Genomic DNA, 15,367 nt, shown 5'->3' on the forward strand with positions numbered 1-15,367 from the left:
GATCCTGGAGTCCCGGGATCGAGTCCCGCATCGGGCTCCCTGCTCAGCAGGGAGTCTGCTTCTCCCTCTGACCCTCCTCCCTCTCATGCTCTCTGTCTCTCATTCTCTCTCTCAAATAAATAAAAAATCTTTAAAAAAAAAAAAAAAACAAGACTCTGACTACAACCTTACAGTCTAATCTTCCCAATTACAGCATCTTTAAACATTTAAAATTAATGAAATATGATGGTCCCAATAAATTCTAACTCAAAATGCAAACAATGAACAAAATAACTGCTATCCAGCTACACTCAGACAAGTGAAAAATGTCTGGCTGCCTGATTAGAAAATATTTAAATGGCATACTCCTGAATACCATCTACCTCAAAGTTGAGTCTTACCTGAGTAATATGTTTAAAACTTGCTTGTGAAAAGAGGGCCAGCGGCCTCAAAAGGAAATTTACATGAATGAATAGCAGCATAAATTAAAAACAAGACTAGGACTAACAGATGCTAGTAAGCAGAAATAATCTCTCTGCAAAATACCCCCCCACACACACACATTTCAGTCTTGACAGACTTAGCATCTTCCTCTACCACCACCTCAGGCTTGCCCTGCTCTACTACACATTTTGCACTGTTCTTTCTGGCCTGTGGGCACACATTCATGTTCATGCCTGCTCAGGTAGACATGTTTTCACAGTGTGAGTGCGGCTGTTTTGGAACTTGGCTTTCATCGATGTTCAGGGGTAGCTGTCTACATGCAGTGACTGATAAATTAAGACAAGTCAGGGGTTGGATTTCAAGCTAGAAGTCAGAGCTTTATTTCTTTCAAAAAAAAAATCAATTTTACTGTGATACTTGGGCACGCTCTTAAATCAGAACACAGAAATATCAGTTGAATCCTCTGTTTGGAACACGTACTATGAAGAACGTGTGCTACGGATGGGAATTTTAGTCCTCTATATCCAAACTCTACCAGAGTGATTAATCTACTAGAGTTTAGAATCCCGTGGCTGCAGATTCTCAGTTCATTCTACTTCTCTTGCTTTTAAGCTACTTATCGAATGCTTTTGTGACATCCTTTTGATCCAAGTCCATCAAATCCAGTCTTCCTTGTTATTCTTTTCAATGAAACTTAAGGTTCGGGGCAAGAGTGAGGCTTATTTACCCGAGATCTCTCTCCAGTTGCGGTTTGCAGTGAAAAGATTTTAATATGCTTTAAAGAAAACTTAAACTATACAAAGAAAACAAGTTCCAACTAGTATAGGTATATGGCAGTTTTATTATTTGAATTCTTTCCATTAAAAACTGAACATAACAAACAGACATTCCTAGAAGGAATTAGGAACAGCATCCTAAGACAGAATTAATAGAAAACCATAGTGTTTGTATCATTAACTGATTTATTTATTATTTTTAATTAAAGTATAGTCGACATACAATGTTATATTAGTTTCAGATGTACAACATAGTGATTCTACAATATATTACACTGTGCTCACGATAAGCATAGTTATAATCTGAATTACTGACCTATTTAAATAGATCCTATCGGGATGCCTGGGTGGCTCAGTCAGTTAGGTGTCGGACTCAATTTCAGCTCAGGTCATGATCTCAGGGTCATGAGATTGAGCCCCGCATTGGGCTCCGCACTGGGCATGGAGCCTGCTTATGATTCTCTCTCCCTCTGCCTCTCTGCCCCTCCCCTCAACTTGGATGTGCTTGCTCACTCGCTCTCTCTAAAAAAAATCCTATGGAACTTCGTAATCTCTTCCACTAAATCATACTACTTTATCATTCTTATTAGCCTTTGCGTAATCCAGGCTCTTCACTTCTTTAGGATAGTATGACATACCAAAACTATAGGACAGTTCATTTGTGGTTTTGCTCTTACTTATGCTAAGTGTTTTCATGTTCTCTTATTATCTACAATGTTCCTCACTACATTATGAGTTGTTGTGATGCTATTTTCGTTGATGGCTAATTTCAAGTTATGCAATTAATGTTGTTCCTCATTAATTTCCTACAAGGGACCAAGATCTTTAGTTGGCATTTATAAATGTACTATTCATTTAGTCATTTCTTAAATTCATCAAGAATTTTCATATATCTTTGCTGAATATCATTAGCTTTCAACGCTGCACTATCCAGTTGCTCAGGTCAACAGTTCCATTTCTTGATATCTAGTTTGCCTGCAGGGGATTATGATAAGTAGTTATACAGAAGCCTATGAGGACTTGAGACTCCAGAGCAGTCACCTCCATCATTTAAAAGGTAGGTCATGTTTCCCTTTTGAGCTCCAGTTTCTTCAATTATTTAATAATTTGATCATTTAATACAAAGATAAAAATGAAAATAGTGTCATCTCTTTCATAGGACAGTGACCATTTTAAAAGCTATCATATATAAAAACAGCTAACACAGAAATTGATACATGGTCAACAGTCTGCACATATTTCTTGGGAGCCTTCTATGTGACAGTTACTTTCTTTTTAACTTCAGGGATCATCTATAAATTAGTCTTATGATAAAAATTTCATTTTTACTTCATGTTAGTAAAGTATTGCTTACTGGTATAAACATTCTCTCCACTTCAAAAGTCATACTCTTATATGGGAGCACTAATAAAAATATATGCTGGACAGTCCAACTTAATGTACTTGATTAACTTTTGACAGTATTTACAGTAATACAAAATCTGAAAGATGCTATTTCTCTGTTCCCACTTTAGATCAGTATTTCTAAACCATCAGAAGATAATGTACATAAAAATCTGATGAGATCACTTACTACAAATGATACTGGTTTACTTTTCAATGACAAACAGTATCCATTTTCCTTCCAATCTCCAGAGAAATCTTTCATATTCTCTCTAGGGCATGCAAACTTGCTCCCTGAGGAGCCCACATCCCTCCTTCCAGCCACAGCAGCAATCTGAAGGTTCTTTCCTGCTAAGCCCTCATTCCCTCTTAAGATCCTTATCGACCAAGTATTCCATACAGTTAGACTTGGTATTTGAGTAGAAACCAAACCCATGTGCCACCACCTCAGATCATTTTTATTACATAAGTCACATTGAACTCCTATAAAAAAGGTCTTTTTATCCAAAAACTACACCCAAAACCCAAGTAAGTGGGTATGTTCCTATGGCAAATCCAAATACATTACAAAATTTATGGAAATAATTATCAAGTAAAAACAACTATAAATTACACACTACTCTCTAAATGTGATTACTACTGTCCAATATCCAAAAATCTGCTTATAGGGATTTTACAATTGTTTATAACTTTCTCATTTCCCTTTAGTATTCTAAAGCATTCAACAGTGAAAATTATGTGCAGTTCAACCCTATCCATTTAATTCTTACACATGCTAGAAGAAAAAAATTTGATTGTTTTTTAAGTAAAAAGAAAAGCCTGAGGACCTTAGCTAAAAATACAGTTCCACACATGAAAGATTTCTTCCAGTGAAAAAGGCCACTGTAATATTTTATGAGGCACAGGATAACTTAACAACCTTCAGCAACAAAGAAATCTTGTGAGCACTTAAACCTGATACTCCCTATTTTTACCATGAATTCTAACAAGGAAAAACAAAGCCAACTAGGAAATCAAAGTTCAAAGTTAAAGCTAAACAATTTTCTAAAATGATCACTCCACCAGATTAAAAGTTCAAAACAAATAACATTCACAAGATCCAAATTCTCTCCTAAAGCAGTAGGAGCTCTATAACATTAAACTTCCCTAGGAAATTTCACCATTTCTGACAGATAGTGACTTATTTAAGTACTTAGGAGAAAAATGCACAGCATGCATATACTAATTTGTACTTCTACTCTTTCACAAGTATTAAAGAGACAATGTCTAGAGACCATTGTTTTTAAAAGTCAATTATTTTAGAAGAATAGCTGGCTTCTAAATGCTTTGCTTCTACTTAAAACACTTCAAAGAGAAAAGAGCACACCCTCAAAGATGCATCATGACATAAATCCTTCAGGTATAACAATCCAAATATTTTTATTCAAAGGCCAAGAAGATCTTATCATCCCGGGTATAAAATGTGCCCAACTACACAGCCTTCTGAGGGCCTGTTTTAAGTCACACGAGAAGTGCATTGTGATAACTGAAATGTAACCACTAAACCCTCTTGGCACTGTGTTACTCAAGGAGGTCTGGTACTTTCTTTTCAGCATGTATAGGCAAGTTGATTCTGGCTTTTTTTTTTAATCAGTCAGACTATACCTACCTGTACTGAAATGGTGTTCCATAAAGGAAGCAGACTACTACAGTGTTTTAAGGCACTTGGAATGTGGATGGTGGGAGATTCGTTACAGTGTTACTGATGTTGAAATTTCCAAAATAAAAATGAGAGAAAGAGAAGAAGGGGAGAGAAAAGGGTAGTGAAAGGAAAAACAGAAAGAGAAAGGAGAGAAACGGGGAGAATGAGATTTTAAATCATGCAGACCTGGGCTAAAATCTCAGCTCTATAATGTATTAAGTAGCGTAACCTTGGCAAACCCAAGGCTCCTCCTCTGTGAAAGTGGGGTAAACAACAGTCCGTTTTGTGGTACTGTTGGGAGACCCGAATGAGGTAACATATGGAAAGCAATGGACAGAATGCCTCACGTATAGAAAGTTAACAAATATTAACTACTCTATATAATTATTGTTTTTATCAAATAAGTTTGTTAGTCTAATGAGTTATAGCTTCAGCTTATCCTATCTAGGAAGACAGTTCTTTGACTACATGATGTAATTTTTGCAAAACTAAGAAAAGTAACTGAGATCAAGAAATACATTGTTTTCAGTCAATATTTTCTGGGGATCTAGCTCCTTATAAGACAACAAAAGCACGGAGTAAAAAACCAGAGGCCCCGGGTCTGAATCTCAAAGCTGCCTCCTGCTGGCTATGTGACTATATGCAAGTTTTACTCTGTGCCTCAGTTTTTGTCTGTCAACTGGGGATGATAATAGTCCTGTAGGGATGCTGTGAAGACTAAATAAGTCAAAACATGTAAAAACTGCTTAGGATAGTGTCTGGCACTTAGTAAGTGCTATGTCAGTATTAACTGGGATTTGTTGTTAATAATTCTCAGCAGTTGGGGTGCCTGGCTGGCTCAGTCGGAAGAGCACCGACTCTTGATCTTGGGGTTGTGAGTTCGAGCCCCATGTTGGGTGTAGAGATGAATAAATGAAACAAATAAACTTTAAAAAAATAATAATATTCTTACCAGAAAACTGTTAACCACCCCAAAGTTGGCCACTTTTGAACCCCGCTACTCACTAGAGTAACGAGCCTAGGAGACTCTAATTTGGACATGTGCGAGCTCTAAATTGGAACTAAACCCTCACCCTACCATTCATCAGTCCTCCGTATGCACAGCTGTGCTCATCCAAGATTCTATATTATCAGAGCTTACTGTCTGCCAAGTTACCAGCAAAATCCAAAGGCATATTATAGCTGTGTAAGTCTGTGTGTATGCACAAGTTTAGAGTGATGATCTTGGAGCGGTGGGAATGTGATGCTTCTACTTGTGTCTGGTCTGTATTTTCTAACTTTCTGCCATGCACATGTATTGCTTCTGTAATAATAAAAGGTTATTTTGAAATTTGGAAATGGAAGAAACACTTCTCATATTTGTCTGAGAAAAAAGACCCCACCAATTCCATACCTGTATTTATGAATGATGGCATTAAATAGTTTTCCATCTCTCCAGCAGGTAGTGAAATTTTCACACCGTATTCCAGCATAACCCTCTGTTGCCTGCTGTGTCCATAGTAGCAATCTCTCCTTAGCAGACATATCCTCTGACTCTCCAGTAACATGGATATCAGATATCTAAATATAATAGAAAGCGTTAAAACATTAGGAAGAAAGCTAGCTCAGACTGAGAACCTACTATGTGTCAAGAACTTCGCAAGTATTATTTTACTTAATCCTCATAATTCTCACTGGAAAGCTAAGTATATTTTTCCCATTTTACACATAGGGAACCTGAGTTTCAAAGAGGTTCATAGATAGAAAACTAGGATTTAACCCAAGCATCTAGTTTTTTCATTATGCCAAAATGTCACAGCGTTGAAAATTCCAATTTTCAATGAGATTCCTCTTTACTAATCAGATCGGGTAAAACAACTCAACCAAATGTTTTTCCAAGTTCAAGATCAAAAGTAAAACCTACAAATTAATCTATATTACTACCCTCAGAGGAAGATTTGATCCAACAGGTATTCTGTATAAAGAACAAAGAAGGTCCCCAATTTACTATATTATGTAACAATTTGATGTAAAGTCTCTTTAACTTTCTCATGATTCCTTGCATAGCTTACTCAACATGAAATCTGTATTAACTGACTTTTCCCTATACTTTACTTGTTTTCATTAAATTTTCTAAAAGTCTCTTCCACTAAATAAAACAGATCACCAGTTCACATGATTATACATTTACATAAGGGTCCTACTTAATCTGCTGATGACATTAAGGCACAAAGTGACTCTATCAGGGGTCACACAGTGATTCCAAAGCTGGGATTAACACCAACAAACAACTGTTCCCTCAAATCAGTGCAGGATGAAAAGCCAAGGGATCAAGGAGCCAGGCGGGAAGCCAGGATCAAGATGAGTAAATAAGGAGTTGGAAGCAATACATAGGGAGTCACAAATCATTTTGTAAGGAAAAACATCAGTGAAGTCATGAAATTGGCTTCTAGTCCTGGCCACTAGTCCCAGAGCTTTGAATAATTCATTTCATGACTGTGAGTCAACTTCCTCATCTATAAAATGAGGAGGTAGGAGGTAGAGACAGATCATGTTTAAGACTCTTTTCAGTCTCAAGTCCTACTCAGAGACTGTAAATACAGCACAGAAGTCAGAGGTCAAAACAGGCAGAGTCAAACAACTGCAAGTAGAAAATTTTAAAAACCCAGACTGAAGAAAGCCTTTTAAGTACAGCAGTGCTAGGCTCAAACAGGAAGCCCTTTATTCCTCCCAGCTGCCACAAGGGCCGGAGGCATGGCCCACCGGGGACCCAGCGCAGGCTATGGCAGTTAAAGTCCACGCCAGGCCTGGCAGTCCCTAACACCACCACATGGACGTGCCGGCGGGGGCCACACACACCTTTTCTCCACTACTCAGCACAGACATGCTCCTTGACAGATAATTGGAAAGTGGAGCACAGTGTCTCAATTTATTTTTTTAAAGATTTTTATTTATTTACTTGAGAAAGAGAGCATGAGCAGGGGGAGGGGCAGAGGGACAGGGAGAAGCAGGCTCCCTGCTGAGCAGGACGCCCCACATGGGGCTCGATGGACCCTGGGATCATGACCTGAGCCAAAGGCAGACACTTAACTGACTGAACCACCCAGGCATCCCCATAAGTGTCTCAATTTAATCATCTTTCCTAAGAATCTGTGCTAATCTCCATAGCATGGAAAGAACTATGTGCACACATGAACACATTATATATAATATACAAGAAGAATTCCTTTTTCTTTTTTTAGCATGGAGAAAAAGAGCAGAAAAACCACCAATATTCTTCCATCCAACTTCCAACTGATATTCTAATCTAAAATTATGCTAGAGAGGGGTGCCTGGGCGGCTCGGTCAGTTAAGCTTCCAACTCTTGATTTCCGTTCAGGTCATGATCTCAGGGTCCTGAGATCCAGCCCCACCTCGACTCTGCATTCAGCCTGGAGTCTGCTTGGGATTCTCTTTCCGTCTCCCTCTGCCCCACCCCCAACTTGTACACTTTCTCTCATTCTCTAAATAAATAAGATTTTTAAAAATCAATAAATAAAATAAAATTATGCTGGAGAGCCTTTCTGGCACATCCCGGGAGTTTAAATCCTATCTCCACCATTTATGTTCCAGTTACTCAACTGCTTTAAGACCGTTCTCTGGGGGCACCTGGGTGGCTCAGTCGTTAAGCGTCTGCCTTCGACTCAGGTCATGATCCCAGGATCCTGGGATCGAGCCCCGCATCGGGGTCCCTGCTCAGCAGGAACCTGCTTCTCCCTCTCCCACTTCCCCTGTTTGTGTCCCCTCTCTTGCTGTATCTCTGTCAAATAAATAAATAAAATCTTTAAGAAAAAAAAAGACCGTTCTCTGACTTGTAAAATCATGATGGTAATTGTTACTACACTGTTGTGAGAATGTAACAACATGAACATGGCGTAACGTCAGCAATTTGATCGTGGTTTTTATCATTCATTTTGACAAAGGGGGAAGCAAAAACTTGGTTGTATTATTCTCCCAATTCCCCTACTATGAAGGGAAATAAAAAATAAAGTTTTTAAATTTGCTGCCTCAAATAAATCAAAATCTATAAAAACCAGAGTTCATAGAAATGAATCTAGGAAACGGTGCACAAGAAAGTTGAGCCTCCAGGTAAAATTTGACAACAGGTTCCTCTTCGCCTTTACGAATTATAAGATCAACTGCTACTGGAAACCCTTACAGCACAGGAGCTACAAGGGTGGTAATTACAACCAAATAAAGAAAAGGGAGGTAGCTGGAGAGAAGGGGAACTATTTTCTGTGGGTCGAGAACCATCCCAGTCCAGTCACTGAATTACCTATTCACGAGGGAAGTCAGTAAGTTTCGACTACAAGGTAAGTTTAATAGGTTCAGGCGCTGCACAGCACTTTACGCAGGAAGGATATTAAAGGAAGGAGAGTTTAGAGGATGAAAAGTCTAAACATCAACCAGGAGAAAGTAATCTTATTAATAAGGTTCCAGTGGATGAATTTCAGATTATTACTCCCACACACACTATTTCAGACTGTTACACATGCACACACTATTTAAAAACCAGTGATTTTCAAATGTTACGCACCAAACTTTAACATATCAAAGGCTGCTAACACACTGACTCATATTCAGTTTTTCCTGTTATTTCCAATTACTTGAGTATTATTCCTACAGAGAAGCTCTGGGTATTTTTTAAAATGTCCTGTGACCATTAACCACTACCTCTCTGAGTATATCAAACTTTTCATAATACTGTGCAACCGAAACCAAAATGAAAAATAAGTTAAACTCTAAAAATTAAGTCTGTAGTCATCACTGATGACCCCTGATTTAAAATCTGTGCATTCAGCAAATCAGCCTGAATCCTCCATCAGTGACAGGTCAGGTCTGATTCCAGGAAGTAATCGAGCTTCCTCCCTTCAAATCCTGGAGGCAGTTCGGAGATCAGAGAAGGCGTGCATTCACGCCACCTGGACTCAGATTCCAACTCCCAACAGTTAGCGGAATTATGAACGAGAGCCATTCACACCATCGTTCTAAAATCCATTTTCTTCATTTTGAAAACTTAAATGATGACCTCATCATTTCTACCTCCTTGAGTGGTTCTACAGATTCCATAAAATAAATCCACATCAAACACTTCGCACAGTGTGTGGCATGTAGAAACCTCTATAAATGTTAGCTTCTCCCACCGCAATTTTATTAGCCGTGCTTGCCGCTTAACGTTTCTCCCCAACAATCTGTCAGCTAGCACCAAAAACAAAGTCCTTTCTCGCCATGTTCCTTTGGGAAACTCGAAGCCCTCATGCCTCACATCCAGGTCATTGCTGGCTCCCACCCAAATGCAGGCTTTTCCTGTCGCAGAGCCTCCCATGACTGTATGTCATGCTTCATCTCTCCTGACCTGGCTTGACACCATTCTCAAGCTTTCCAGAAATGTCTATTCTGTGGTAAACAAAGTCTCTGACCTCTTCTGAACCTCACACCACTTCTACCATTTTACTGAACCAGGTCTGCCCCTCTTGCCCCAGGTCAAGTCCCACCTCCCCCCCGCCCCCCGGGCCTGTAGCAGGGCAAGTGTATTCTAACTCCCTCAGTGATGCACAACCAATAGTTTTCCAACCATGACCCACACGTCCCAACACCTCATTTTTACACCACAGGCCACTCTTGTACTACCACCTTCTTCTTCTCCTTAAAAATGATCCTGCATGCCCCCCCGCCTCCCGCAAAGATCCAACACCCGGCTCAGCGTGTACCTGTCTCCCTCACAGTCCACCTTCTCTCCACACCTACTGCTAACATCCTGGATCTTAGCATCTTATGCCAGAACTAGCCCAGCTCAGACATTTAACTTCTAATAGTGAGTTCCTGTTCTTCTTCTACTCTCATTCTCTATCCCCAGCTAAACCACTCATCTGGCTTCATCAACATCTCACATTCCTTGACTTGTCCAGTTGGGTCCCACTCTATGAGCCCTCTTCTATCTTCACCTCCTTCTCTATCTGGCCTGTACGACAGGATCCACCATTTCAAATACCTTCTCCTTGCCCTGCAACCCCCTGGCCAAAGCCCAATCCTGATCAAGTCCGCTGTAAGTCGCCTCTACTCGTGCCCTATGCTCTAAGCTCCCCTGGAAAACCACAGTCCCATGTGGGCTGCTGCTGCCACAAATTCCAGCTCCGCAATTCAGCTAAGTGCTCTGTGACACCGAGCACCTCTTCTTGGTGTCCTAATTGGCCAGTTTTTCCATCCTTCACGATACCTCTTTCAACATTCTTTACCATTTGCAAGAAACTCCCTAACCCACCACCCCCTTATGTTTCGCAATCACTTTTTTATCTCCTTCCTTATAAAGAAAATAGCAACATGAGTAAGAACTCCCTCCCTGCCCTGCCCTGCTACCCACAAACTTGGCTTCCACATGACCTGCTTTTCTCCTGTGCTCAGAATCCTTCCACCTCCTGCCTCCTGGGAGTCTCACTCTATCAATCATTCCCTCCTCATCTGGGTCTCTGCTCTCAGTACTTAAAATGCCCAAGTCTCTTCCATCCTAAAATAAATAAGCTTCATAAACTCAATTCCCTCTTTATTTATCATTGTCTCTCTCTCTTCCCAGTAAAGCAACTGAAAAAAAAAAAAAAAAACCTTCTTATGTCTTTTTTAAAAATAGATTTTATTTTTATATTTTTTACCTTTATTATCTTTACCTGTCAACCTGTTGTGGTTTGGCTTCCATCCCAATCACTCCACCAAAACTAAGTAGCAGTGAGCAGACAAGAAAGTGAGGGAGGTTCCTGCTCATGACTTGATTTTCCCAATGAAAAAAGGAAATCAGACAGTGAAACATAACAGAGGAAGTGGTGGGCACAAAAAGAGGGAGGTCACGCGGCACCTGAAGAGCTCAAAGATATGGTGAGCAATCATCTACTACCTCCTCTCCCATAGTCTCACTTATTCACTAAGCACTCACAAATGTCTGCTCGTACCAGTACTGGGCATTGGTCAGACAACCATCCTCATGGAGCCTGCAGCCTAATGCCAGAAAAACATCCTGGAGAAGAACTCAAGGGTTGCTTTCCAATCCGTCCATTTTCTTTTTTTTTTTTTTTTAAGATTTTATTTATTTATTTGAGAGAGAGAGAGATAGCAAGAGAGAGCAAAAGCAGGGGGAGGAGCGGTGAGAGAGGGAGAAGCAGGCTCCCCACTGAGCAGGGAGCCCTCTGTGGGGCTCAATCCCAGGACCCTGGGATCATGACCTGAGCTGAAGGCAGACGCTTAAAAGACTGAACCCCCCAGGTGCCCCTCAATCCGTCCATTTTCTAATCCTGATCTCTCTCAGGCATCTGTCAGTGTTAGTCTCTCCTCCCTGGCTTTCCTGATGTCACTCCTTCCTGGTTTTCCTCCTGCCCGTCTGGCCTTTCCTTCTCAGTTTTCTGCTACCCCTCCTTTAGTGCTGTTCCTCAGGCTTGGTGCTCAGCACGCCTCTCTTTCTACTCTCCCTGGATAATCTCATCTTCTATAGTGGTTTCAACGCCCCCCTCATACTGATGACTCTGGGATCCCTAGGTTACACCCAAACCTCACCCCTGAACTCAAGACCTATAAATTCCAACTCCCTAATGAACACTTCTGTCAAAATAGTAACACTAACCAAATTTGAGCACTTCAGTGAGCCAGAGAGTGTGCTCAAGTGCTTCCCAAATATTATCTCATGATCATCACAACAGACAATCTCATTTTACACATGATAATGAAGCACAAAGTGGCTATGTGACTTGCTCAAGTGCACAAACTACTAACAGGTAGAAGTAAAATTTGGACTTGAATCTATCCAGCTCCACTGTGCTTTAGCACACGACCTCTTCAAACTCACTGCAGAGAAAAATCAATTTCTCTTTCTCCAAAAGAGAAATTCTTCCTTCTGCTCTTCCTTCTGTATTCGTAGCTTGGAGGATGGCCCCATCATTTACCTGGTTGCCCCCAAATCACAAACCCTGAAGTCCTCCTTGATGCCCTTTTCTCTGTCCATACCTACCTTCAATTGGTCACACGGTCCTATGCAGCCTCATCTCCCCACCCTCCCCTTCAACACTCACCCGAAAACCTCCTCATGCTCCAGCCACACTGAACCACTCCTTGTTCCCTCAATAAGAACACATTTCCACAGGACACTATGCATTTATATATGCTCTTCTTACCTCTAGAATGCCCTCACCAGCTGCCGCCCCAGTCAAGCTCTTCACTCCTCTGTCCCTTTGAGGAACCCCGTTCCACCATCCTCTGTGCTCCCACAGCGCCCGCACAGACTGCTACAATAGTACATTCTGTGTATCATCATTAGATAACTTCTCTCCCTCTAACACATGAGCAAATACATACAAAATAAAGGTGTCTTCTTCATCTTCGTATTACAATGTCTAACCCAGTCACAGCTTGGCACATAATAGAAAGTAAATGCCCCATGAACATATGTCTTTGTGACTGAGTTTGGCACCTGTGGAATCTGAATTATTTCATTCAGGCAACCAGGATATCCTTGATCACTTCTGCTTCATCATATACTTCAAGGTCCCACACAGGAAGGAGAGGCTTTAATACCTACGGGGGATGTGCAAACTCCAACCAACAAAACTGATGCACCCATAAAAATGTCACTTGACCAAGTAGGTTTTTGTCTGCTTACTATTGACACAATAGAAATGACACATTTAACAACATTTTTCAAAAAATTTATTTTAGCACTTCATAAAAACCACCTAAATCTAGTATTCTCCAAGATTAAGGAGAGTATTATGAGAGGAGATCAAAATGTTTGAATTAAAATGTCTTTATATCACAAGTCCCAGTGAACGCCAATGTCAACTCACAGTATCTTTCAAGACCCAATTATGACAGGACATTAGAATGGTACTGAACTCCGCAAAGCTTCCACCTTCTTCTAGAACTGAGTCTAACTCTTGGGAATCTGAAGTTCTTCTAAACTGTCATATCTTGGTATGCATCTAAGGAGCTTTCTATTTTACTTATAATTGGAATAATTCTCTTGGCTTATTTTCTTTAATTTTTCAACTAAGCAACTTCACTGACTTTTTTTCCGGCATATCTGCTTTAACTGTGAAATTTTAGTAAATAGTTTATCACAGATCTGCTTAAATTTACTTTTAGTATTATCAGATATAATTGGTTCAATTCCCACATGAAAATGGTACTGAATTGGTTGAAGCAAATTAACAGAAAAACACCCAATCTTCATATATTTTTTGCTAAATATATATACATTGAATTGGCCAAATCTTTATTTCACTTGAATTACAGAAGAAATGTTATTTCCTTCGCGTAAAGCCCAGAAGATGGTGGTGCCACTACCAGCCGAGAGCAGAAAGGGTAATTTGCCTTTTACCACCATTCTCTTTATGTGTATTCCTCTTCCAAGATAGTTCAAAGTAAAATTAGGAAGAGGAATCTACAAGATTTTTATGTGAAGTGCAAGTATTTTCTAGAGCCCTGACGAAAGCTGGTTTACAGAGAACAGTTCCGGGTTTAAAAATATGCGACAGTAAGGCATTCTCAAAAACTGCATGGTCACGTTATTAGAAAGTGGGTTCTCCAATGGAGATTCTAAAAGCATTGTTCTTACTGGAATTAGAACAAATGCTCAGAAAAATCTAACCATTAAGTAAGAAGTCCTCAAAACCATTTGATTTAGAAATATGGCTGCAGGCTATATATTTTACCAAAATTATTTTGAGCCATATAGGGCATAAAAAAAGAATCCAGATACCTAGTATATGAAATCATTTTCATAGTTCAGGATCCTGAGCCTTGAGAATAAAGAAGTCACTATTTCTGTTTTATCTTTTCACTCCATAGAAGATCAAAAACTGAAATTAAAAGAAACAAAAACCTCAGCCTAAAAAAAACTGCTACCAACAAAACAAAGTTCTCATACTCTTTACTACCTTCGCGTCTCTTTTTCCCACATTACCTCTGCCCTTAGACACAACACTGATACTTTACTACATAATTTCCCTTCTCCCTCTTGGCAGAGCAGAGACAACATACAATGATTGAAACAATAATAACCAGAACTAAAAGAAGGTGCTGGGGGCTGTAGGAAAGTCTCGGGGTGGGGGGTGTAAAGAGGTACAGACAGAATTCAAACACAAGAAAGCAAGTCTAACCCAAATGCACAGAGTTCTAACTGTGGTGGCACCAGGCATGTGCCTGCTCAGGGATGAGCTCCGTTTCATAGTGCACACCGACCCAGCGCTTCATAAGGCACTATCGGGCAACGTGAACCAGTCTCAACAAACAGCTCGAAAGACACAACAAACACCTGAAAACAAACGGACTGTCTTGCTTCTACAATCTGGGATCCAAAGAAACCAGTGCTAGAACTCTCAAAAAATAAAAGCATGAGCTGCTCCAACTCTTCTAAAACCTCGTCATGTGTACTGACTCGTCATGGGTATTGACTCGTCACACTCAGTCATCTGCTAGTCTCCCACATTCCTAGGGAAGACACAAGCACCTAATAACATGGATATATTAGATGTCCTAAGACTGTGCTTAGGGGAGAAAAAGGGTCTTCTATTCCGTTTTCTCTCTTTCCCCACTACCAATTATTGAGTTGCAGTAACTACTATGCTTGGTCTGGACCATCACTTCTAGTCTCCAATGTCAATACCAATGACATCTTTTAAGACACAGTCATGAGAGACCTGGAATAATATTGGGCTCAAAAGAGCTTCCATCTTCTTCTGGAACTAAGCCTCAGTGTCTGGATTAGTAACAGTCTCCTAACTAGTCTCATTGCACCAAGGCTTGGCCTACTCTCAAATGCCAGTTCAGGTCGTCCTTGACTCTGCTGTATTCCGGCTCAGTCTTGGCTGATCTCTCTAGCCTCAAGCCATTCCCTTCTCAATTCTATCATCAATGAAGTTCAAACCATGTGGACCACATGTTCCCTCTCTCTTAGGGTCCTCCATTCAAGCTACTTCTCCCCTTCAAACAGTCTCCTCGCACTCTGCCCAACATGACACAGATTAGGTGCTCAATATCTGCTGAATAAGGGGGAGAGGAAAGAAGGAAGGAAGGAAGGAAGGAAGGAAGGAAGGAAGGAAGGAAGGAA

General features: G+C 40.3%; 1 protein-coding gene across 5 annotated transcripts in view; it reads right to left on the minus strand.

Moving 5' to 3' along the window:
- Nucleotides 1-15,367, minus strand: part of DST (dystonin) — a 364,537-nt gene that overhangs the window by 191,376 nt on the left and 157,794 nt on the right. For all 5 annotated transcript variants that reach the window (XM_034991245.1, XM_034991240.1, XM_034991239.1 and 2 more), the window contains one exon: nt 5,657-5,823. In XM_034991245.1, coding sequence (XP_034847136.1) covers nt 5,657-5,823 — 167 coding nt within the window. The remainder of the gene's footprint in view (nt 1-5,656; nt 5,824-15,367) is intronic.

This window comes from Mirounga leonina, unplaced genomic scaffold (assembly GCF_011800145.1).
Source record: "Mirounga leonina isolate KUSES-001 unplaced genomic scaffold, KU_Mleo_1.0 Mir_53, whole genome shotgun sequence".
In the NCBI taxonomy this organism is placed as follows: Eukaryota; Metazoa; Chordata; class Mammalia; order Carnivora; family Phocidae; genus Mirounga; species Mirounga leonina.